The sequence below is a fragment of the Lichenostomus cassidix genome, unplaced genomic scaffold, assembly GCF_008360975.1.
Source record: "Lichenostomus cassidix isolate B80296 unplaced genomic scaffold, HeHo_3.0 HiC_scaffold_46, whole genome shotgun sequence".
NCBI lineage: Eukaryota > Metazoa > Chordata > Aves > Passeriformes > Meliphagidae > Lichenostomus > Lichenostomus cassidix.
Genome location: NW_028147597.1, coordinates 1,684,303 through 1,708,720, shown reverse-complemented (window position 1 = coordinate 1,708,720; position 24,418 = coordinate 1,684,303). Strand labels below are relative to the sequence as shown.

The following is a 24,418-nucleotide window of genomic DNA, read 5'->3' as shown; positions in this document are numbered from 1 at the left end:
TGCAGGATGAGCCCTGGGCCTCCTCTTCAGAAGGTCCAGCAGCCCATGGCCCTCAGCTTCTCCCCACAGGCCCCAAAGCCCATCCTGTCAGTCCTGCAGAGCCTCTCCAGCTCCTCCTCACTGCCCCACAACAGGGAGCCTCACAGCCACACACAGCAGTCCAGATGTGCCCCCCTGGCCTGTGCTGCCTCTGGCAAGGGAACAGCACGAGGCACTGCAGGACCCTGCAGACAATTCATGAAGCACTTGTAGGATGATCCTGCTCACCAAGGGATGTTCCCATGGTGCCAAGTCAGGAACTGAAATAGGGAGTGGGGCCAGAGGGGAAAGGGCAAACAGGGATGGGCTGTTTGCAGGGGAGGGAACTGGGATGGGCAAGAGGAAGAAATGTGGATGAGGAAAGAGGAAAGAAAGCAAAGGTGAAGCAAAGGAAATGCTCAGGGCTGTTTGGGGGTGGCTGCCAGGCAGCCCTGGCTCTGAGCAACAACGTCTGCAGTGGGACAGGAAACTCACAGCTCATGTGAACAAACTTTCTGGCTGACTTCAGAGGTCTCAACAAACCTGAGTGGTTTCCCTCCCATCCCCAGCCCTTGCTGGCCCCCAGGGCTGATGGTGTTTGTGCTCACTCAGGTTCATCTCCCCACACCAACCGCATGGGGTGCTCACACCTGCTGTGTGCAATGCAAACAGGGCTCCTGAGCCAGTGCTGCCGTGTCTCTGCCTGGAAGGATCAAGCAGCTCTGGGAGCTGGGGGAGAGGCCAGGGCTGCCAAGGGGGGATGTTGTTGGCAGCTCCATGAGGACGCTCTGGGACGCTGCCCTGGGCTGTCCAGCGCAGTGGGGATGGATCAGCCCCTGCTCTGCTGCTCCTTCCCGCCTCCCCAGGGACCTTGCAGAGCCCCAGCCATGCTGTTTGCCCCCAGCCTGCCCACGGCCACCCTGCAGCTGCTCACGGGGGTTTTCTCTGCTCAGCATTGGCCTGGGCGTGTTCTGGAGAGAGCCTGGGCAAGGAGCCTCGAGCCCCCAGGCCTGCCCTGAGGCGTCAGCTGTGCCCCAGCAGTGCCCATGGCCTGTCCCTGCTGCAGCCCCGGCACTGCCACCCCCAGCACTGGCAGCGACCCCGAGAGCACTCAGGCCCTACAGCAACACGAGGGGCAGCAGGGCAGTGGGGCAGTGGCACGGGAGCAGCACTGGCAACACCAAGTGCTGCTGCTCCTTGGCACAGCTGCTGTGCCACCCCTGATCTGCCCCAGCTCTGCACACAGACATTGCTGCTGCAGCTCCACAGAAGGGAACAAAGTGGGATCTCTGGTGAAAACTTGGCTGGGAGATCCTTTAGTTTGTTAAGAGCCATAAAGAGCACAGCTCCTCATTGACTCAGTATGTGGAGACCACAAAAGTATACAGAAAAAAATTAGAAATTGCACAACGACTTTTATTTGTGGATGTTAAAAAACTAAAACATAGGAAAAACCGCCCACAACCACACCAACAGAAACTATCAAAGATGACTCATATCACAAGTGATTTTCAGAAATTGGCAAACAGTTTAATGTCTCTGAAATTGTCCAGTCATCATTCTCCACACTGCAGCCTTGAGCTCCTGGTTCCTCAGGCTGTAGATGAGAGGGTTCAGTACTGGAGGCACCACTGAGTACAGAACTGACAATGCCAGATCCAGGGACGGGGAGGAGATGGAGGGAGGCTTCAGGTAGGAAAAAAAGCCAGTGCTGGCAAACAGGGAGACCACAGCCAGGTGAGGGAAGCATGTCGAAAAGGCTTTGTGCCGTCCCTGCTCAGAGGGGATCCTCAGCACAGCCCTGAAGATCTGCACATAGGAGAAAAGTATGAAAATGAAACACCCTAAAAATGGAAAACTGGAAGCCAGAAGTAAACCAAGTTCCCTGAGGTAGGGTTGTGAGCAGGAGAGCTTGAGCATGTGTGGGATTTCACAGAAGAACTGGCCCAGGGCATTGCCGTGGCACAGGGGCAGGGAAAATGTATTGGCTGTGTGCAGCAGAGCATAGAGAAAGCCACTGGCCCAGGCAGCTGCTGCCATGTGGGCACAAGCTCTGCTGCCCAGGAGGGTCCCATAGTGCAGGGGTTTGCAGATGGAAATGTAGCGGTCATAGCACATGACGGTGAGAAGGAAATATTCTGCTGACATAAAGAAGAGAAAGAAAAAGAGCTGTGCAGCACATCCTGAGTAGGAGACGTCCCTGGTGTCCCAGAGGGAATTGTGCATGGCTTTGGGGACAGTGGTGCAGATGGAGCCCAGGTCAGCCAGGGCCAGGTTGAGCAGGAAGAAGAACATGAGGGTGTGCAGGCGGTGGTTCCAGGCTACGGCGCTGATGATGAGGCTGTTGGCCAGGAGGGCAGCCAGGGAGATGCCCAGGAAGAGGCAGAAGTGCAGGAGCTGCAGCTGCCGTGTGTCTGCGAATGGCAGGAGGAGGAAGTGGCTGATGGAGCTGCTGTTGGACATTTTGATCCTCTAGACTTGGGGACCTGTTCATGGAGGAGACAGTGACAAGTCAGGGCAGATTTTCCTGGGCAATGTCCAAACCCTTTCTCCCATCCCTGTCGCTCTGTGTCACCCAATTTCCCTTTTCTCAGAGTTCTTCTTCCAGCCCCATGCCTGGAGCTCTGCTGGGATCTGGCCCTGTTGCTGTGACAAGCAGTGGCTCTGCCCATGGACACCGAGGAGTCAGCTCTGCTCTGCTGCCAGTCAGCCTGCCAGCCTGCCCTGCCCAGAGCTGCCCAGGGCAGAGGGAGCTGGGACACCTCATTGCTGTGCTCACCCTGCACAGGAGGAGCCCCAAGGGCTGCGCCTGACCCTGCAGCTGCAACTGCCATTGCCAGAGAGCCTGTCAGCAATGCCAGGAGCAGCTGAGCAAGGCAAGGAGAGAGACAGCCGAGCCCTGAGGAAAAGCCTTTCCCTGCCCAGCCCTGCACAGCCCCTCGCAGGCAGCAGCAGTGCAGGACAGTCGCCCTCAGGCCCTGGTCAGCAGGGAATGGGCAATGGCAGGAGAGATGTCCTTCATCTCTGGTGCTGCTCTGCCAGCCCAGGAGGGGACTGAGGGCCCTGAGCCCCCGGGCTGAGGGCTGTGCTGGCTGCCAGGGGACACAAGAGCTCTGCTGCTCAGGGCAGCTGGCAGATCCCCTGCCCTGGCAAAGAGCCCTCAGGGCTGCAGGAGCTGCTCTGCAGGACAGCCCTGGGCACCCCTGGCTGCACCCCCACCTTACCAGCCTGCAGCCATCCCTGGCAGCAGGAGCTGTCCTGCCCTGTCCCTCTGACGGTGCCCAGGGCAGCCCCGCTCTGCAGCACATCCTCCCCCAAAACAGAAACACCAGCAGAGCCATCCTTACAGTCATATCTGTGCTGTCATGTGTCAGCTTTAGGAGATCCCTGCAGCCAGAGACTTACTGTGTCAGAAGTTGTGAAGATTTCTCCATGAATAAGCTCAGAATTGTCCTTCCAGTTGCTTTAAGCCTCTGTCTGCTTCACTCCTCTCAGGTACCTGCAGGCAGCACCCTCAGCCCTGCTGGGCTGGGAGAGAAACTGCTCCTCAGGAGAAGTGTCTTTTTGAAGCTCTTCTTGGTTGCCAGGAGATCCTCTGTGCCAGGAGCCCAGCCCAGCTCAGCAGCACAGCAACACCACAAGGACATTAATTAACCTCTCGGGGATTTGGGGTTGTTTACATCAGACTCAGTCCCTGAGAGAGTGTTCAAAAAACTTCTCAAGAACTCTGAATCAGATTTAAACTTCCATGTTTCTTGAAGTTTTAATGATCTGACTGAGTTACACGACTGAGAAAGTGTCCCCAGGTTGCAGTTAGAGCAGAACACTGGAGGCAGTGATGACAGCTGGGGACAAACAAGGCAAAGGTGATGCTGAGCAAAGCTGGATGTGTTTCAGGAATGCAAAGGGCCAAGGCCTGAGCCCCAGCCCCTGGCAAGGCAGATCCTGTCCCTCCCTCAGTGCTCAGGGCTCTTCCCGGGGCACTGGCATGTGGGGATGTGCAATGCCAAGGGCAGGACCATGGGGCAGCCCCTGCCAGGCTGCTGGGCAGGGACAAGGAGGCAATGAGGCCCCAGGGCTGCAAGGGTCACTTGTGTCCTCCTCATGGCCTCAGGGCCAGGGACAGCAGCCAAGGCCAAAGTGCTGCACAAGTTGGCTCTGTCAGGGCCTTGCAGCTCCTGCACATCCCTCTGCCCTCTCCAGCCCAGGCTGTCCTATGCTGTCCATGCCCTGCGCCTCTGTCCCTGCAGGCTGTTGTCATCCCCCGGCTGCCCCACCTCGCTGGCCCTTCCTTTGCTGACAGCTCTGCGTCCTGCCTGCCTCTGCCTTGGCACACAGAGCTTTGGGCTGACCCTGACTCCTTCTGGGAATTTGTTGCACCACAGCACAGCCCTGGGAGGGAAATTCCTTTCTCCTCGTTTCCTGTCTGAACCTCCCCAGCTACCCTTGGTGCCTTTATTTCTTCCTCATGCTTATTTCCACTATGGAAAAAAGCTCCACATCTCTCAATCCACCCTTCAAGCCCTCCCAGGCCACTCCTGTTCTGTCCTCAGTCTCCACATCCCTGAGCCCAGGGCCCTCAGCCTCTACCTGCTGGTTATGATATGAGGTCTCCAAACACCATTTTGGGAGATTTTTCAGTCCTCGCAAAGGTCTGTGAAAAGGGAAACATAGTGGTTAAAGTCCAAGAAAAACAGAGTGTTATTTTCTCCCAAAGCTTGCAGTGACAAAACAAGGTCCATATGTTTAAACTGAACATGTTTATGAATCAATATGTTTAAACTAAAATGAATAAGTTTAAACTGAATAAGAGTGGATTTAGATTTGTTACCAGGAAGAAATATTTTATGATGAGAGTGGCATAAAACTGCAATTGTTTTTCAAGAGTAGGGGATGCCTCATCCCAGAAATTGTCCAGGATCAGCATCTTTGCACAACCTGACATACTGAATTCCCTCCCCTCCCCAAGGATGAAATTCCTGTTGTGTGGTGTCTCTGATGTGCTGGGTGAGCTCACAGTGCTTCTGGCCAGAATGTCAGCTGAGGGCCAAGCAGGCTGCTGCAGTGGCAGTGACCTCACAGCCATCACCATTGCAGCCATGTCCCCTGGCCTGGCTCTCCCCTTTCCTCTGCCCCTGTCTTGTCTCTGCTGGGATGAGCAGTCTTGTGATGAACATTTTGTCCCCAAGCTCCTGAGGCCAATCATTTGTCAATCAGGCTCCTGTCACAGCAGTGACCTCATATTCAACATCCCGATTTATGTTGTCTTTGCCCATCTCTCTTCATGCACTCCCTTGACTCCTCGTCTCTGCTGGAGCTCACATGCAGCAGCCAAACCCAAACCCTTCTTGGCCTTTCCCTCTCCTCTGCCCCAGGGCTGACAGAGCCAGGGTGGCTCAGGTGACCTTGAGGCTTTGCAGGGCTCAGGCACAAGGGCTGTGACAGTCAGTGCTGAGGTCACACTCTGGGGTGGAGCAGAGCCCAGCCAGAAATCCCCCCTGAAGCAGCAGCTCTGCAGTGGTGGCCACCAGGCTGGGTTGGCAAGGGAGGCTTCTGGCCATGGCCTGCAGGAGCTGCTGCTGCCAAGGTGCCTTTGGTGTCTCATGTCCCACTTTGCCTGGCACAGCTCCCACCACGTCACTCTGCACTTGTGCCCAAGGCCTTCACTGGGTTGCTGCTGGCCTGGGGCTTTTCCTCCAGTGGGATCTGCCCTGGTCCTGGCACAGGAAAGGCAGTTCCTGCTGGAGCAGGAGGCTCTGCCTGCAATGAGTTCCAACAACTCCAACAAGCCCTGTTTGCAAAGCCCCCAGGGGTAATTGCAGAAGGGAGGTTACACTGCTTTTGGGGTGAATAATGCTGAAAGCAGCCTGACTCCTCCATCCCAAAGTTCAGCATCCTGAGAGGGAGCTGAAGATGGGGCAGAGCTGGAAAAATCCCCAGAGAAAGGAATTACCAAGTGACACCACTGAGAACTTCTCTGGAGCTGCTGAGCTGGCACAGCCTGGGCACATCTGACTGGCAGGGCAGCACTTCAGGCTGTAAAAGCCTCAGCCCAAATTTTAACAGCAGCATCTCCTGACATTTCCCTTCTTAGAAGGGTGTGGAGTTTCCTCCCTGCAGTGGGGACACCCCTCAAGATCACTGCTCAAAGCTGAGATTTGCCCGTGGTTGTTTGTCTGGGGGAGTGACATCAATCTCTACTTAATAACTAGTTTTGGTTTAACACACTTGCTTCAAAATTGCTACCTAGAATGCTCTATTATAATAACTGTTATAGATCCTATACTGTATATAATTCTGATTAAGATCTTTTTGCCTAATCATGATCATAATCAATCATATCTGTGTTTATATATCTAGTTTTCCATCATAAATTCTGTGGGAAAAATTGTATAAAGGTTTAACTACACCTGAATAATGCTGTACACATAAACCCTTGACAAGTTCTGGGGCTGGGATTGGATCCAGCCACTTCCAGGCTCCTCTGTCAGAAGCAGTTTAGGTAGCTTGTAGGTTCTGGAGGGGTTTCAGGGTCTATGGGGAGTGTTGGGAGTCCTTTCTGCTCCCACAGGGAGCTCCTCTAATAAACTTCGCCTGAAGCTCCCACTCTGCCCATGACAGGAGTCCCTGTGAGTGTCTGTGACATGCTGGCTCTCTGACAGCCTGGGGACTCCTGGGATGTCACTGTGGAGCTCCTGTGAGTGCCTGTGACAGATCAGGGCCTGAGCAGCCCAAAGTCCCCTGGGATGTCACTGTGGAATATCTGTGACTGCCTGTGACCACACGGCTCTTTGTCATCCCCAGGAACCCCTGGGAGGTCTGCATGGAACGCTTGTCTCTGCCTGTGACATTCCAGCTCTTGAGCAGCCTGGAGACTCTTGGAATGTCCCCATGGAACCCCTCTGAGTGCCTGTGACAAACTGGCTCCCTAGCAGGCAACCATCACCAGGATCCATTGCTATGGTCAGTTTCCATGGCAACCATCACCAGGACCTGTTGCTATGGTCAGTTTCCATGGCAACCATCACCAGGAGCCATTGATATGGTCAGTTTCCATGGCAACCATCACCAGGAGCCATTGATATGGTCAGTTTCCATGGCAACCATCACCAGGACCTGTTGCTATGGTCAGTACCTTGGCAGCTCCATGGAGACCCAATACCAGGGCTGGTTGCCATGGACACCAGCTCAGGCCTGGAGCCATAGCCCATTTCCATGGTAACCATTTGCCATCCCATTCCGAGGGTCATGGGATCACAGAACCACAGAATTGTCTGAGCTGGGAGGAACCACCAGGATCACCAAGTCCAACTCCTGGCCCTGCCCAGGACACACCAACAATCCCAGCCTGGGCCTGGGAGCAGTGACCAAACACTCCTGGAACTCAGAGAGCCTTGGAGCTGTGAGCTCTTCCCTGGGGAGCTGATCAGTGCTCGAGCAGCCTCTGTGGGAAACCTTTCCTGAGATCCATCCTAAACCTGCCCTGACTGAGCCCCAACATAAACCTGCCCCGACTCAGCTCCACCCTAAACCTGCCCTGACTCAGCTCCAACCTAAACCTGCCCTGACTCAGCTCTAACCCTTCCCTCCAGTCCTGTCCTTGAACACCACAGTGACCCTGGATTGAAGTGAATGGGGTGTTACACTATGGGAAACCAGAATAAAGAGATCACCTGCCAGATGTCCTCCCAACGTGGATCACCAGCAATGTGGGTCACCAGGGCTCTTCCCAACGTAGGTCCTCTGATGGGGGATGAAGTTGGAGCAGTGAGCAAAGCTCCTCCTACCGGCAAGGCACTCACAAGGCTTCCCCTACCAGTGGCTCCTTTGATCTTTGGTCAAGTGAGACCTCTCGGAGAAGGTCTTGCCACACTCAGGACACTCATAGGGCCTCTCCCCAGTGTGGATCCTCCTGTGCCAGAACAGGTTGGAGGCATAACTGAAGCTCTTCCCACATTCCAGGCACTTGTAGGTCTGTTCCCCTGTATGGATCATCTGGTGGTGGATCAGGCTGGAGCTTCTGCTGGAGCTCCAGCCACCTTCCCGGCACAGGTTTGGAGCTTCTCCTCAGGGGGGATCTCCATAGTTTTTCCTCTTCCAGGAGGTTCTGCTGGAGAGATTTGTCCTCCCTGGTCTCAGTCCTAAATTTGTTTTCTGGGGGAGGAAGAAAGCAAGCAGCATGAAAAAGGGGAGAAAGTAAAAAGGAGAAGGGAAAAGGAAGGAAGGAAGGAAGGAAGGAAGGAAGGAAGGAAGGAAGGAAGGAAGGAAGGAAGGAAGGGAGGGAGGACAGAGGGAAGGGAAAGGAGATCCCCCCAGTCCATCCCCAGCAGGACAGCATTGGCAGCAGGGCTGTCCTGTATCCAGGGGCGATGCTGAGCTGGACCATAGAGGAGAAGAGAGAGGGAAAGGGGCAGTGGCTTCCTCCTCACCTGCTTGGGTGTCCCAGGGCATCATCCTCTTCCTCGCAGCTTCCTTCTCCATCTAGCAAAGGATCAGGAGTGAGAAATCCTGTTTTGGGGGGAAAAACAGGGTTTGAGTATGTGGGGTTGGGGGTTCTTCCTGCCCAAATCCATCTCTAGAAGTCACTGTGCATCTGGAGTCCATAAAAACTTCCAAAACACCAACATTCAGCCCCAAAAAGCCTCACAGGAGCTCCCCCTCTTATGTCTCTCCACTTTGGGGTTCTGGGGTTCCTCCTTGCCCAGGCTGCTGGGGGGCTTGCATGTATTGGAGGTCCCTCCCTCTACGTGGACCTGGCACTCCACAGGCTGCCAGGAGTCCTGCGAATCCCAGACGTTCCATCCTCTTTGGTCTCCCCAGTTCGGGATTCTGGGGTCGTTGGGGGTCCTGGGGTCCCTTCTCCCCTTATTCTCTGCTTTGGGAGAGAATCCAGATCCCAGCAGTGGCAGCACTGGGAGGGACTGGGCTGTACTGGGATCATACTGGCAGTGACTGGGATCATACTGGGGGCAACTGGAACCATACTGGGGCAACTGGGAGTGCCTGGCAATGAATACAGGCATGCTGAGGGCAACTGGGACATACTGGCAGTGTCTGTAACCATACTGGGGTGACTAGAACCACACTGGGAACAGCTGAGACCATGCTGGGGACAACTGAGAGCAAGTGGGAAAGACTGGGTCTGCACCGGGAGCAACTGGGCAGGACTGGGATCCTGCTGGGAGGGACTGGGGTGATACAGGGAGGGACTGGGATGATACAGGGAGGGACTGGGACTATACCAATAGCGACTGGGTGCAAGTGGGATCTCACTGGGAGGAACAGAGAACAACTGAAACCATGCTGGGGGCAACTGGGATCATATTGGGATCACAGTGGGAGCAGCTGGGCCCATGCTGGGAGAGACTGGGATCACATTGGGGGTGACTGGAATCATACTGGGATTGACTGGCAGTGGCTGTGAGTAACTGGAATCATGCTGAAAGCAACTGGAAGGAACTGGGAGTGACTGGGAGCATGCTAGGGGCAGCTGGGCTATATTGGGAGAGACAGGGAGTCACTGGGATCATACTGGGAGTGACTGGAACCACAGTGGGGGTGAAAGGGAGCAACTGGAACCACGGCTGGGGCAACAGGGAGCAAGCGGGCCCATGCTGGGGAAACACTGGAATCACACTGGGAGTGACTGGGGTCATACTGGGAGTGAGTGGGATCATACTGAAAGCAGCTGCAATCATGCTGGGATTATAGTGGGTGTGAATGGACTCTGATTGGGGGTTACTGGGAGCTACCAGGCCCATGCTGGGAGCCAACTGGGGAAATACTGGGAGGAACTGGGAGCAACTGGGAATGAGATGGTGCATTCCGGTGACAACTTGGATGTACTGGGAGTGACTGGGTTCATACTGGGGGCAACTGAACCATGCTGAGGTAACTGGAAATGACTGGGAATGACTATGAGAATGTTGAGGGCAACTGGGATATACTGGGAGTGTCTGAGACCATACAGAGGCCACACTGGGAGCAACTGGAGGGAACTGGGACCAATCTGTGGGCAACTGGGGGCAAATGGGAGTGACTGGGGTCCTGCTGGGAGAGACTGGGATCATATTGGACTCATACTGAGAGTGACTGGGATTATGATAGGGCAGCTGGGAGTGACTGGCTCCATGCTGGGGGAGACTGGGATCATACTAGGGGCAACTGGGAGAACTGGGAACACACTGGGCCAGAGTGGAAGGAATTGGGAGCAACAGGGGCTGTACTGGTGGCAAATTGCATCATATGACTGGGAGTGACTGGGTTCTTACTGGGAGCAAAAGGGATCCTACAGGGAGTGAGTGGAAATGACCAGGATCATACTGGCAGTGACTGGGCTCATACTGGGAGTGACCAACAAACTGGGACCACATGGGCAGGGGGCAACTGGGCTCATACTGGAGCAGCCATTGCCGGGATCGAGGAAAGCCCTGAGCCCCTTTCCTGGCCATCCTACCCCTCCAGCCCCCAGACCCTCCTGCCAGGGGTCCCGGGAACCTCAGGGTCTCCCCTCTCCGGGTTGCCCCCTCGGGGTTCTGGGGGTCTCCTCTCTCTGGGATTCAGCTCAGGGCAGCTGGGGCTCCTGGAGGTTCCCTCGCTGTGTCTCTATTTCAGGGTCCCGGGGATCCCTCAGCTCCGCTATTGCCCCCCTTGCTCTCCCCATCCCAGGGGTCCCGGGCTTCTCCCATCCCCCTGCTCTCCCAGGGGTCCCCAAAACCGGTGTCCCCCTCCCCCCTCCGGGCTCTGCCGGCACCGCCACCGGGACCTCCCAAAAAACACCTCCCGGGGACCCCTCGGGATCCTCCCAAGGCACATTTGCGGCTCGGCTTTGGAGTCCCGCAAGCTCCAAACATCTTCCCCCAAAACCACCCAAACCCAGGGACCCCCCAGGATATTTGGGGTTAACTCCCCCTCCCCGGGCACCTGCGGGATGGGGGGCGATGGTCTGGGGGGCTGCGAATTCAGAGAGAGCTGCGAATTCAGAGAGAGCTGCAAATTCAGAGAGAGCTGCAGAGTCAGAGAGCGCTGGAACCGCGAGCTTCTTCCTGCTCCTCCTCTTCCTCTACCCTCTTACCGCTTTTCTGCCTTGACCACCTTCTCCTCCTCACTTAATCTCTCCATCTCTCATCCTCCTCCTCCTCCATCGCTTCTCCCTTCTCCTCCCTCCTCCTCCGCCGTTCCCCAAGCCCTGCAGCCGCGGGAGGAGCGGGGATGCAGCCAGGACAGCTCGGCATGGGCAGCGCGGGGCTCTCGGCTGCTCCCAGCCCAGCGCTGGGGACAGGGGGAGCCTGGCCTGGGGAAAAGGAGAGGGAAACAGGGAAAACTGGGGGCTGCAGATCCAAAGTGGCCTTGCTGGGGACCCTGGGTGGGGACTTGCAGCCCTTGGGGCTCCTGTGGGGAGCCTGGAGATCCGGGAGGGAGGAATGCAGAGAGGGGTGGGGGATCCCGGGAGTGGCAGCACTGGGAGGGACTGGGCTGTACTGGGAGCATACTGATAGTGACTGGGATCATACTGGCAGTGACTGGGATTGTACTGGGGGCAACTGGAACCGTGCTGGGGCAACTGGGAGTGCCTGGAAATGACTATGAGCTTGCTGAGGGCAAGTGGGATATCCTGGGATCACAGTAGCTGGGCGCATGCTGGGGGAGACTGGGATCACACAGGGTGACAGGGATCATACTGGCATCCTACTGGGAATGACTAGGAGCATGTGGGGGCAGTTTGGACCATGTTGGGGGCAACTGGGATACACTGGGAGTGACTGGGATCATGCAGGAGGTGACTGGATCCTCCTGGGAGTGACTGGGACCACCCTCAGGGTGCCTGGGAGTGGCTGTGAGCAACTGGGATCATTCTGGAAGCAACTGGGATGCTGCTGACAGTAACTGCGATATAGTAGGAGAGTCTGGGAGTGACTGGGGTCACACTGGGAGTGTTTGGAATCCTCCTGGGGATTACAGAGAGCAACTGGAACCATGTGCAGGGTCACTGGGTTCATACTGGGAGCAACTGGAGCTGCACTGGGGTCATCTTGGGATCATACTGGGCATGACTAGGACCATGATGGGATCAACTGGCATCATCCTGGGAGTGGAAGGAAGTGACTAGGATCATACTGGAGGGAACTGGGATCATACTGGCATTGACAGGGAGCAACTGGGACCTCACTTTGGGCTTCTGAGAGCAACAGAGGGAAACTGGGATCACACTGCAAGCAACTGGAACTAACTGGATATGACTGGGTGCATCCTGGAAGCAACTGGGATCTCCTGGGAGTGACTGGGATTATACTGTGATAACAACAAGCTTACTGGGGGAACTGGGAGTGACTGGGAATGACCACGAGCATGCTGAAGGCAAATGGGATATGCTGAGAGTGTCTGTAGCCATACTGGGGTTGACTGGGACCAACTGGGAGTGACTGGGACCAGTGATGGAGAACTGGGAGCACACTGGGAAAAAATGGGAGTGACTGGGACCCTGCTGGGGGAGAGTGGGATCATACTGGACTCATAGTGGGATCATACTCAGAGTGACTGGGGCTATGCTGGGGGCAGTTGGGATGATGTTCTGTGCCAGTGGGATCATACTGGAGGTGTCAGGGCTTATACTGGGAGTGACTGGGCTCTGGGAAGTGCAGGATGGTGAGAAGGTGGAGGGTGACCCCCATCCCACTGCTCTGCATTCCCCAAATCCCTGTTCCCAGTTTCCACTGTCCCTGAGCAGCAGATCTGCTCTGGGATCTGTTTCCCTGTGGGCACTTCCCTGCCCCCTCCCTGAGTTCCTGGCCCTGGAAACTGGGAGTTGGGATCCTCATCTCATTTTTTCCTCCCTCTCTTCCCTGTTATAATCAGGATGCCCCTGCATCCCCTTTTCCATGCTGGGGGGCACCTTCCCCACCATTCCCAGGTTTCCAGCACCCAAGCTCCCCTTTCCTTGACTCCAGGACCCCCCTGCCCCCCTTTCCCAGCCATCTCTCCTTTCCCAGCTCCTGGATCCCTCTTTTCCTTGATCCTGGATACCCCTGGGCCCCCATTTCTGGCCATCCCAGGTCACCTCACCACCTTTCCCCCCCTGTCCTGGACCCTGGAACCCCCTTCTTGGCTCTCCCAACTCTCCCACTTCTCTCCTTCTCTTGACTCTGGGACCACCCAGACTCCCAAATCTCTGTGTCTCCCAAGTTCCCCACTCCTGGCACTCCTGTAGGGGCGTCCTGGGTTGCCCCAGGAAGTGTCCCAAAGGGGACCTCGGGGTGTTCCCAGGGACCCCCTTACGCCCAATTCCTGGACATCAGGACCCCCTTGCATCCCCCTGATCCCCTCTCCTATGTCTCCGAGCTTCTGCACCCCCATTTCCTTGACCCTGGGACCTCCCTGAATTCCAATTTTTGGGAATCAAGAACCTCTTACACCCTTTTACCTGGCAGTGAGATCACCCCTGCACCCCCTTATCCACCCTGCAACCACTTTCCCAGCCATCCTGCCTCTCCCAGCCCCCTGACCCTTTTCCTTGACTCTGGGACCCCCTGGAACTCCATTCCTGCATTTCACAGCTCCCAGATTTCCTTTCTTGAACACCAGGGGACTCCCTGAACCCCCTTTCCCAGCTATTCCAGGTCCCCCCCACCCTGTGACTCCCGTTTCCCTGTCACTGGGAACACTGAGACTCCCCTTTCCTGGGCACAGGGATCCCCTGGATGCCCCATCCCCCTCTCCAAGTCCCTGCACCCCCATTTCCTTCACCCTGGGACACCCTTGAAAGCCCCTTCTCCAGCACCGTGTCCCCTGTGCACCCCCTTATCCTGCACCAATTCCCCCTGCACCTCCTGCACCAACCATCCAGCCTGTCCCAGTCATCCTCTTTCCTTGGCTTTGGGACTTCCCAGAACCTCCAAATCCCTGTGTCCCCCACTTCCCCACTGCCTGCATTTCCTGTTTGTGGAGCTGTCAGAGCCCAGCCTGGGGCACCCCTAACTCATGGTTCTGGGGTACCTGGACAAGATTTCCTTCGAGCAGGGCAGGAGCTGAGCTGGAACATTGGGATTCCTGGTTCCATATGGGTGAATGTCCCCAGCTCAGCCACCCCGACCTGGAGATGCTGAGGGTCCAGCACAGCCAGAGCAGGGACAGTGGGGGGATCTGTGGGACTGGGGGATCTGTGGGACTGGGGGATCTGTGGGACTGGGGGATCTGTGGGAATGGGGGGATCTGTGGGAATGGGGGATCTGTGGGACTGGAGGATCTGTGGGAATGGGGGGATCTGTGGGAATGGGGGGATCTGTGGGGCTGGAATGGGATCCATGAAGCTCCAAGTGGCTGGGACGAGGCTCCATGGGTCTCCATGGGACTCTGTGGCTCTGTAGGGCTAGGATGGGGATCCCTGGGACTCTATGGGGCTGGGACACCACTCTGTGGGTCCCCCCAACCCAGGTCTCCACTCAGTGCTGGGGGCTTACAGCTGTGAACTCCCATCCCACAGGAGTGTCCACGGATTCTAGGTGTGGATCTCCCCCATATCCCATTCCCAGAGCCCCCTGAGGTCCATGTGTGCAGGGATGAAGGACGAGGGATGCTGGAGGAGCAGCAGGAAGAGGAAGAGGAGGAAGCTCATGGCTCCAGTCCTTCCTGTATCTTCAGCACCCCCATCCCAGGAACATCAGGAGCATCACAGGTGACCAGGGAGAAGGAGCTCATCCAAATATCCTGGGGGTCCCTGGGAGGAGCTTTTGTGGGAGAGGGGAATGTTTGGAGTTTGGATGAATATCCCTCAGGACCCCAAATTCCCCACAGATCCCAGCGAAATGGTGGGATGTCTTTGATCAATTTGCTCATTTTGACCAATGAGGGGTAATTTTCAAGGGATGAAGATAGATTAAAAGAAAATCGGGGCCAAAACAAAAGGATTTACATGTCGGCATCATGTGAGTACCTGTGGGGTTGGGTTGGGTGGGTGGAAGAGTGTTCTTTGGAGAGGTTTCCACCCCATTGCCTCCAAAACCATGGTCTTTGCCCCAGTCCATCACCATTCAGCTGTGGATGATGCCTGTGGGTCAGAGAGAATTAGAGTAATGGAATTATTGAGATCTCCAAGATCATCCAGTGTTCCTTGATGGCACCAGAAGAAAAGATTGGAGAGAGCAGGTGAGATTTTTGAGGTCTAAAGTCAACAAATCTCCTCTTCCCAATGAAGAATTTCCAATTAATTTCTGATGTTGATCTGAGTCCCAAGTGACGTTCCTGCCCCTGCATTCATCCATGTGCCTTCAGGGATCCAGGAGGATGTGGATGCCACCAGCCATGTGTCTTCCCAACCTGGATCACCAGGCATGTGGGTCACCAGTTCTCTTCCCAACGTGGGTCCTCCGATGGGGGATGGAGGGGAGCAGAGGACAAAGCTCTTCCCATAGTTGGGGCACTCACAGGGCTTCCCTTACCGGTGTCCCCGTTGGTGTTGGGTCAAGGGAGAGCTCCTGGAGAAGCTCTTCCCACACTCAGGAGACTTGTAGGGCCTCTCCCCAGCCAGGCAGCTCAAACCAGGGCCATTGCCTGTAGAACTCCCCTGCAGGGGCAGACACTGGCATGTGTCCCTCTGGGATGCCATGAGGTTCCTGCCAAGACGAGCTCTCCTGTCCACTTTGGAGCTTTCCTGAGCACAGAGGCCTGAGAGACCTTCCCAGGACAGACTCAGGCCAAGGAGCCCTTGAGTCCCTCAGCCCCACATAGGTGTCTGCTGGAACTCAATCCCCCTCCCCATCCCACAGCAGCTCTGCATTTCCCTCCTGCAGCCACCAAGGGCACAGAGCAGCCTCCTCTCTCGGCCACTTGCCTGTTTTCCATGCCTTCCCCAGGCCCTGGCTCTGCCCCACAAGCCCTGGGCTCAGTCCTGCCCCTGCACGCTCACACAGGCTGAGATGGGCACTGATGGTTTCTCTGGCAGCTTCTCTCAGCCCAGCCCAGCTCCCTCCAGGCTCTGCCAGCTGCCCTGAGCTCTCTGCAGCACCAAGGGCCTCTCCCCAGCACAGCCCAGCCGCCTCTGGCCCCACAGCCCTGCTCAGGCCAGGCTGCTCTGGGCAGTGGCCCCACGGCCTCAGCCCCTCTGAAGGGCACAGCAGCAGCTGGAGCTGCCAGAGGACTCAGCCCCAGCCATGGGGGAACGGGCTTGGCCAAAGGAAAAGGAGGCTCTGTGTGCCCTGCTCTCCTGTCCAGGAGATGCTGAGAGCTCTGCAGCCCCTCCTGCCATCCCATCTGCCCACATCAGCACAACAGCCCTGGCCTTGTGGCCATCAGGAGCTGTTCCTGCTCCAGGCCCAGGGCTCATCCCAAAGCTGGGGCAGCCAGAAAGCTGTGCCCATTGCTGTTCATTCCTGCTCTGATAAGGATGCATCCTCAGCAACTTGGAGACTCCCTGAGGAATTTTACTACTCCAGAGGCTTGTTCAGCCTTCAGCTCTTCCATTCAGGAATTCAGTGAGAAAGGCTCATTAACATTTCAAAATGACATTTCATTAACATTTCAAAATACCCTAACAAGACAAGGCTCTGGGAATTATTTAATTAAGTCTTCGGTTCTTCTGTGGTTAATTGTAGAGATTTCAGAAGTGTATTCAAAGTGAATACCCTATATTTAAAGGCAATGCAGAGCAAATTGATTTGCCCTTTTTAGTTTTCCTGTTTATAGGTTGGTATCAACAAGTTCCCATTGATATTGATCCAGAGCACCTCCTAATGCAGTTCTGAATAGATATGAACATCAAGACCCTTTATGGCTGACAATCAATCAGACTCTGTCCCTAACCCCCTCCCCACCATTTCCCTCATCCAGCCCCTGGGACTCAGAGCAGCCTTGTGCAAATCTCAGCTTCCTCCACTCCAGGCTGCACCTGCAGCTTTCAGCTCCTTGGCACAAACTCCCAGCTGCTTTCCTTGGAGAAGGAGCTGCCTGAGACACAGAGGGATGTTCATTTATTGGCAGCAAACTGAACCAAAGGAAGGCACAGCTCCATAAAATGCAAATGTCATTCTTCTGCTGTATATTAAATCCACTTTCCACAGCAGACAGTCTCAGACCCATGGAAAACATGTTCTGTACCCAGCACAGATCCCAAAATCCCCCAAACCCTCCCTGCCCCAATTCTGCCCAGATTTGCTCTTTGCACACACGAGTCACACACTGAAGTCATGAGCTCCCTGCATGGCCAGAGGGAGGAAAAGAGAGAAAGTGGATGAAGAGCTCTCTTGGGCAGAGCTACAGCTGCACTAATCCCAATATTCTGGGGTCACAGGAACTTGATCCAACACCCTCTGCAGCATCTGTTCCCTGGGGGTCCTGGTTCTGGGCTTGGGGTTCTGTGCTTGTTCTCAACAGGGGGTCCTGGCTGTGAGCTCTGAATCCCAACAATGGCTCAGGGTCCTTGCTTTGGGCACGAGGTCCTCCAGCACCCACCAGTGCCTGGGGGATGTGGATCCTCTTACCTGGCTCACCTGGAGCTGCTCGTGGCCATCCCACAGTGGGCACAGGGCACCCCAGGATGCCCAGATGGGACAGCCTGGCATCCACTGGGAACAGCCTGGCAGCCATTGGACATCTTGGCACCCATGAGAACAGAGTGACACCCATGGGGGCATCCTGACATCCTGGGGAATACCCCACCAGCCACCTCTGCCTCCTGCACCCCAGTGGCTCCGGGGTGCTGGTGGTGCCTGTTGTGGGGGTCCCATGGTGTGGGGACATGGGTGACAGTGGTGTCAACCCGGCAGTTTCCCCACTGAAGCGCCAGCACTTGTGTGACTTTCCCAACATTGCCACCATCAGCACCAAGCAAACAGCGAGCTGGGAGAGCAGCCCAGAGGAGAACCAGGTTGTCACCCTCCCCAGGGCAGACAGCTGGGTGCAGGTGAGATGGGGACTCGGGGGACATGGGGCTGTTCCCCCGCCTGGCACAGGACGGGGAGTTCCCCACACTGCAGGAGGCTCGTTCCTTCCTGGCTCTCCTCCATGGCCACTCCCGGCTGAGGGAGGATGCCCAGCACTCCTTCTGCAGGGAGGTGACCTCTCCCGGCTCCTGGGGGACGTGGCAAACCAGTGCCACGGGGCCATCAGGGGGTGCCAGGACCCCTGAGCAGCCCCGAGCCAGAGGTGACAGGGGAAGGGAGGTGACAGAATCACCCCGGGAGGGGCAGGTCCCCATCCCACCCCCTGGGCACCGTGGGACCTGCAGGGCTTGGGGACACTGTGGTGAGGGGTGGGCAAAGGGGGTGGGCAAAGGGGGTGACCATTGTGTCCCTGAGGGTGACCAGGGCCATCCCTGCCCTTGGCAGCCCCGAGTTCTCTGTGACCAAGCTGGAGGTGACCAGGGGTGTCCCAAGACTGTCCCTGCTGTGCCACAGCCTCCAGGCCTTGGACAGTTCCCTGCTGAGACTCTGCATCCAGGTGAGACCTCCCTCGCACCCCCGGGGGTTTGGGGTGGCTGGGACCTCACAGGGCCCTGTCCCTGAGAGGGAAACACAGCCCTGGCACCCTCGGGGACAGTGCCATGGGACAGTGCCATGGGGATAGTGCCATGGAGACAGGCACAGCCCTGGGGCTGCTGTGGGCACCCGTGGGGCAGGAGGGGTTTGGGGGCTCCCAGGAGGTCCCTGCCCTGCTGAGCCCTGCGGTCACTGCACAACTAAGCTCTGGCCAGGATTCCAAGCAGTGCCAGATCCTCCAGGATGAGGACAGACACTTGTGGCTCTCTGGGGTGGCATGGATGTTCTGCAGCCTGTAGGAGCTGCTGGGCACCTCTGGGCACTGGGGGCTGCAGACAGAGGAGCCCAAATGCACCTACTGGCACAGGCTGCCTACTTGCCCTGCCCCAAAGTGACACCAGGGGACATTCCAGAGAGAATGATGTGAGGTAACAGAACAGCTATGACATTATGGAGTGGCTTTGTGATGTCCTGGGGGGACTGTGTGATAGAGTCACCTCTGTGGCTGTGTCACAGAGCCACAGAGCAGCTATGATGCAAGAAAGGGGCTGTGTGACATCACAGGATGGGTTGTGTGAGGTCACAGAGTGGACTAAAACATCACAGAGTGGGTTATGTGTGTCATCATGCAGCTATGGCATAATAGAGGGGACTGTGTGACATCACAGAGCAGGCTGTGACATCACAGGACAGCTGTGTGGCATCACAGGGTAGACTGTGACATCACAGGATGGTGGTGTGACATAACAGAGCCAGCTGTGACAGCACAGGGTGGGCTGTGATGTTACAAAGCAGGCTGTGACATCACAGAGCAGACTCACATCATAGAGGAGGGCAGAGTGACATCACAGAGCAAGCTTTGACATCACAGAGGGCTGTGGAGCTTCACTGGGTTGGGCCCTCCAGCCCAGGCCCTCCCTCACAGCTTCCCTCCCTTAGAGAATACCTTCCTGTTACTCATGTACAGTGGGGTCCCCTGTCCCTCTGGGCACCTTTTCACCCAGTGCTGCAGCCTTCCCCAGAGGATGTTCCATGAATGCACCCCAGAGCCTGACACAGGGACAAGGGGGCTGTGTGACCAGGAAGGACATCAAGGAAGTGGATTCTCCAGGTCACTGTGGCCTGGTTTGTGTTCCCCAGGGCAGGAAAGATGTCTGGCAGCTGCAGCAGGGTCAGTGAAGAGCCTCCAAGGTGGGGCTGGAGCCCTTTGGCTGTGAGGAGAGGCTGAGGGAGCTGGGCTTGTCCAGCCCAGAGAAGGGAAGGCTGAGGGGCTCCTCATCCCAGCCTGGCAGTGCCAGCGAGGAGGTGATGGAGAACACAGAGCCAGGCTCTTCACCAGGGTGCTGGTGGGAGACAAAAGACAATGGGTGGAAGGTGAAGGAGGAGAGGTTCAGCCAGGAAGGAGGAGCTAGAATGAGTCAGGCTGCTTTGTGTTTTTCCAAAACATCCACCATGGACAGCTTTGCAAATGAAGCATTGTTTGAGCTGTTTTACCCCCAGTCCAGACAGAGCATCCTGATACAACATCTTAAATGTGTTTATAACTATCACAGCATCATCTTTGCCTAAAATTTATTTTCTGCAGAAATCCCTTGTGCATGGTGGACTCATTGGAGGCTACTGGGACATCACACAGAGCTGAGGGAAGAGCTGTGATGGTTATTAAAATGTGTCCTGTTCAAGTTTTGTCTGCTGGCCATGAAGGGTAACCTTTCTGGGCCCCAGAGTCTCACCAGTTCCTGACCCCAAAGGACACAAACCTGATCACTTGTGGTTCTCACTCCAGTGGTTGCACTTGCACCTCCCTCTTGGTATGAGACTGTCTGCTGTGGAAAGTGGATTTAATACATAGCAGACTTTTTTTTTTAATGGAGCTGTGCCTTCCTTTGGTTCAGTGTGCTGACAATAAATGAACATCCCTCTGTGTCTCAGGCAGCTCCTTCTCCAAGGAAAGCAGCTGGCAGTTTGTGCCAAGGAGCTGGAAGCTGCAGGTGCAGCCTGGAGTGGAGGAAGCTGAGATTTGCACAAGGCTGCTCTGAGTCCCAGGGCTTGGATGAGGGAAATGGTGGGGAGGGGGTTAGGGAATGAGTCTGATTGATTGTCAGCCATAAAGGTATTGATTTTCATATCTATTCAGACTGCATTAGGAGATGCTAGGGATCAATATCAATTGGAGCTTGCTGTTATCAATTGATGAACAGGAAAAGAAAACTGAACAGGACAAAATAATTCTCTCTGCATTGTTTTAAATACAGTGTACTTGTTAGCATGGATAACACATAATCACGAAGGTTATGTGCAGGTCCCTTTTATTTAAGCTCGGGAAGACAGGGGTGAGACCCAAATCTGACTTCGACATTGATCTGAAGCGAATACATTTGATACTTTCCCCTTACGTAACAGTGGTATGATCATATGTTAATCATCAACTTAATATTGTTCCATTATTTTCCCCCAAGCATGACTTTAAGCCCCCCTCCTCCCGCATAATTTCTGATTTATTTTGCAGGTGTGAATCCGGATGATTTAGCTGAAACAATCCCTGATATTTTCTAAACAATCTTCATGTTCATGTCACCCTGAGCTCATACATGCAGTTCTTACCTATCCCTGTTCCCAAAGCCTATTTTTAACTATCCCGATTTTAGAAACATTTTAACCCTACGTTAACACACTCACTGTCAAAAGACTTCTGAAACCCGTATAATTAACCATAAAACAATTGAAAACCTAAATGATTCCCAGGGGCTTGTCTCGTTAGGGTGTTTTGAAATGTTAATGAGCCTTTGGCACTGAATTCCAGAAGTGAAGAGCTGAAGGCTGAACAAGCCTCTGGAGAAGGAAAATTCAGCAGCAACATCCAAGTTGCTGAGGATGTCAGCAGCCCCCACTGAGCCCATCCCTGCCAAGAGACCATGGGGGCAATGAGCAGCCAAGGAGAGCATCCCTGGGGCTGGGGAAGCAGAACTCAGAGGCACCAGCAGCTCCAGGTGGGAAATGGACTCTGCAATGTGGCTGTGAAAGCCCTGCCTGGGCTTGGCCAAGCAGGACAGCCAAGGCCTGACCCCATGCCCTGGCAATGGGGATCGGTGGCCTCACAGGATGCTCGTGGCTCTCCTGGAGCAGTGGGATGTGGGGTGTGGGATGGTGAGGGCAGGAGAGCAGCAGGAGCCCTGCAAAGCTCTGTGGGCTGGGGGAGGAGGCCACAAGCCCTGGGGCTGCAAGGAACTGGTGTCTTCTCATGGGCCTCAGTGGCAGGGACAGCAGCCACAGCCAGGGGACACAAATGTCATTGCTGCTGGCAGGGGGTGGTCCCAGCCCCACCAAGGCCTTTGGTCACCCCAGTGCAGCTCTCCTCCCCTGGCCTAGGCCTGTGCTGCTTCCCTTGCAGACTTTACCCACTGCCCCATTTCCTACCTCCCTCTGACCCTGGGAGCTCCCAAAGATTTCCTCATGCCCCTCTGTCCTCCCTTGTTGATGCTTCAGACAAAAAGCTGTGTTTGGCTGAGGAATGGCCAATTCCTGTGGGATTCCCAACTCCTGCCTTCTTCCCACACCCTGCTGAAGCTCCTGTGGCTCCCAAGCTGTCCCAGGCACAGCCTTGCTGGAATCTGCTCCTTCTCTCCATCTCCCAGCACTGAAATCCATGTCCCATCTGCAGCCCTGCAGAGCAGCCCAGCCCTGTCTGGCCCTGCAGCAGGAACTGGAGGCACTGGAGGTCAGGGACAGTGACTCTGGGTCCAGAATGCCCAGGAGATGCTCAGCTTGGGCAGCTCCTGCAGCCCCAGGGCCAGCCCTGCTGCCCAGGACAGCAGCAGAGAGTTGCCTCAGGGCTCCTCAGGCAGCTCCAGCTGTCTCAGGGACACAATCACAGAATCACAGGATTAACCAGATTGGAAAAGACCTTTGAGACCATCAAGTGCAACCTGTGACCTAACACCACCTTGTCACCAGATTGTGGCTTTAAGTGCCACATGCAGTCTTTCCTTAAACAGCTCCAGGGACAGTGACTCCACCACCACCCTGAGAAGCACCTTCCAATGCCCAATCACTCTTTCTGTGAAGAACTTCATCCTAATGTCCATCCTAGATTTCATATAGCACAGCTTAAGACATTTCATTTCCTCTGTCCCCTGTTCCCTGGGAACAGAGCCCAATCTCCACCTGGCTGCACCCTTCTCCATGAGGCCTTAGAGTGTCACAGTGGTCTCCATGATTCCATGAGGCTCTATAGTGTCACAATGGCCCCTTGGTTCCTTGGGCCCTGCAGTGTCACAATGGCACCTTGGATCCATGAGGTCTTGCAGGGCAGTAATTGTCTCCTTGGTTCTGTAGTGTCACAATGGCCTCTTGGTTCCATGGAGCACCACAGTGTCACAATGGGTCCTTGGTTCTGTTTTATCCCACAGTGTGACAATGGCCCCTTGCTTCCCTGGGGCCCTGCAGTGTCACAATTATCACAGAATCACAGAATCAACCAGGTTGGAGAAGACCTTGGAGATCATCAAGTCCAACCTTTGACCCAACACCACCTTGTCACCCAGACCATGGCACTGAGTGCTGTTGGAAAACAAATTTTCCAGCAAAACTTATGTTAACTAAATAAACCTGAACAAAGCCTCAGCATACTCAGGCCTCAGTAAAAATCCTAACAAGCTGCAATAGCTTGCTTCCCTGAGATCGCTTAGTGAGAAAATATCAAGAAGATGCAGCTGTAAGGAATGTACGGGAGTGTAAGGAATGTACGGGAGTGAATTTGTGATTAACAAAGAATGCAGGAGAGAACCCTGATTGTGTGAGAACAAACTGCGAATACGTGTGTAACTATAATTAGTAACATCTGTAACAGTATATAAGTTTCTCGTTTGGTAAAATAAAATGGAGCTTGCTCTATATCTCATATTGAGACTGCCGTGAGTTCCCTCTCGCCGCAATGTCAAAGTGCCACATCCAGTCTTTCCTTAAACACCTCCAGGGACACTGACTCCACCACCTCCCTGGGCAGTCCATTGCAACGCCCAATCACTCTCTCTGTGAAGAATTCTTGCCTAATGTCCAGCCTAAATCTTTCCTAGTGCAGCTAAAGTCTGTGTCCACTTGTCCTCTGACTGTTTCCCAGGAGAAGAGCCCAACCCCCACCTGGCTGCAGCCTCCTGTCAGGGAGTTGTAGAGAGTGGCTCTACAACTCCTGTCAGGGAGTTGGGGAGAGGAGGCTCTCCCCTGAGCCTCCTCTTCTCCAGGATAAACAACCCCAGCTCCAAACTCAGCCACTCCTCACAGCACTTGTGTTCCAGACCCTTCCCCAGCCTTGTTGCCCTTCTCTGGACACACTCCAGCCCCTCAATGTCCTTCCTAAACTGGGGGCCCAGAACTGGACACAGCACTCGAGCTGAGGCCTCACCAGTGCCGAGTACAGGGGAAGAATCACTGCCCTGCTCCTGCTGGCCACACCATTCCTGATCTAGGCCAGGTGCCATTGGCCTCCTTGGCCACCTGGGCACACTGCTGGCTCATGTCCAGCCTGCTGTCCATCAGTGCCCCCAGGTCTCTTTCTGCCTGGCCACTGTCCAGCCACTCTGTCCCCAGCCTGTAGTGCTGCAGGGGTTGTTGTGGCCAAAGTGCAGGACCTGGCACTTGGTCTTGTTAAACCTCCCATTGTTGGATTTGGCCCCTGGATCCAGCCTGTCCAGGTCCCTCTGCAGAGCCCTCCTGCCCTCCAGAAGGTCTACATTTGCACCCAGCCAGATGGATGTCAGTGTCTTTTCCTGGGCAAACAGTGAGAGGACAAGAGGGGACAGCCTTAAACTGTGCCAGGGGAGATTTAGGCTGGACATTAGGAAGAGGTTCTACACAGAAAGAGTGATTGGGCATTGGATTGGGCTGCCCAGGGAGATGGTGGAGTCACTGTCCCTGGAGGTGTTTAAGACTGAATG

The 24,418-nt window shown here is 55.3% G+C and overlaps 1 protein-coding gene across 1 annotated transcript; it reads right to left on the bottom strand.

Moving 5' to 3' along the window:
* Positions 1–1,548: 1,548 nt before the first annotated feature.
* LOC146421928 (olfactory receptor 14J1-like) lies at positions 1,549–2,481 on the bottom strand. Its single transcript, XM_085046921.1, has one exon. The coding sequence runs from the start codon at positions 2,479–2,481 to the stop codon at positions 1,549–1,551; it is 933 nt and encodes a 310-aa protein (XP_084903047.1).
* Positions 2,482–24,418: the final 21,937 nt, after the last annotated feature.

Bases quoted from the DNA above. Each gene is read 5' to 3' on its own strand.
- LOC146421928 (XM_085046921.1), bottom strand. From the start codon at position 2,481: ATGTCCAACAGCAGCTCCATCAGCCACTTCCTCCTCCTGCCATTCGCA.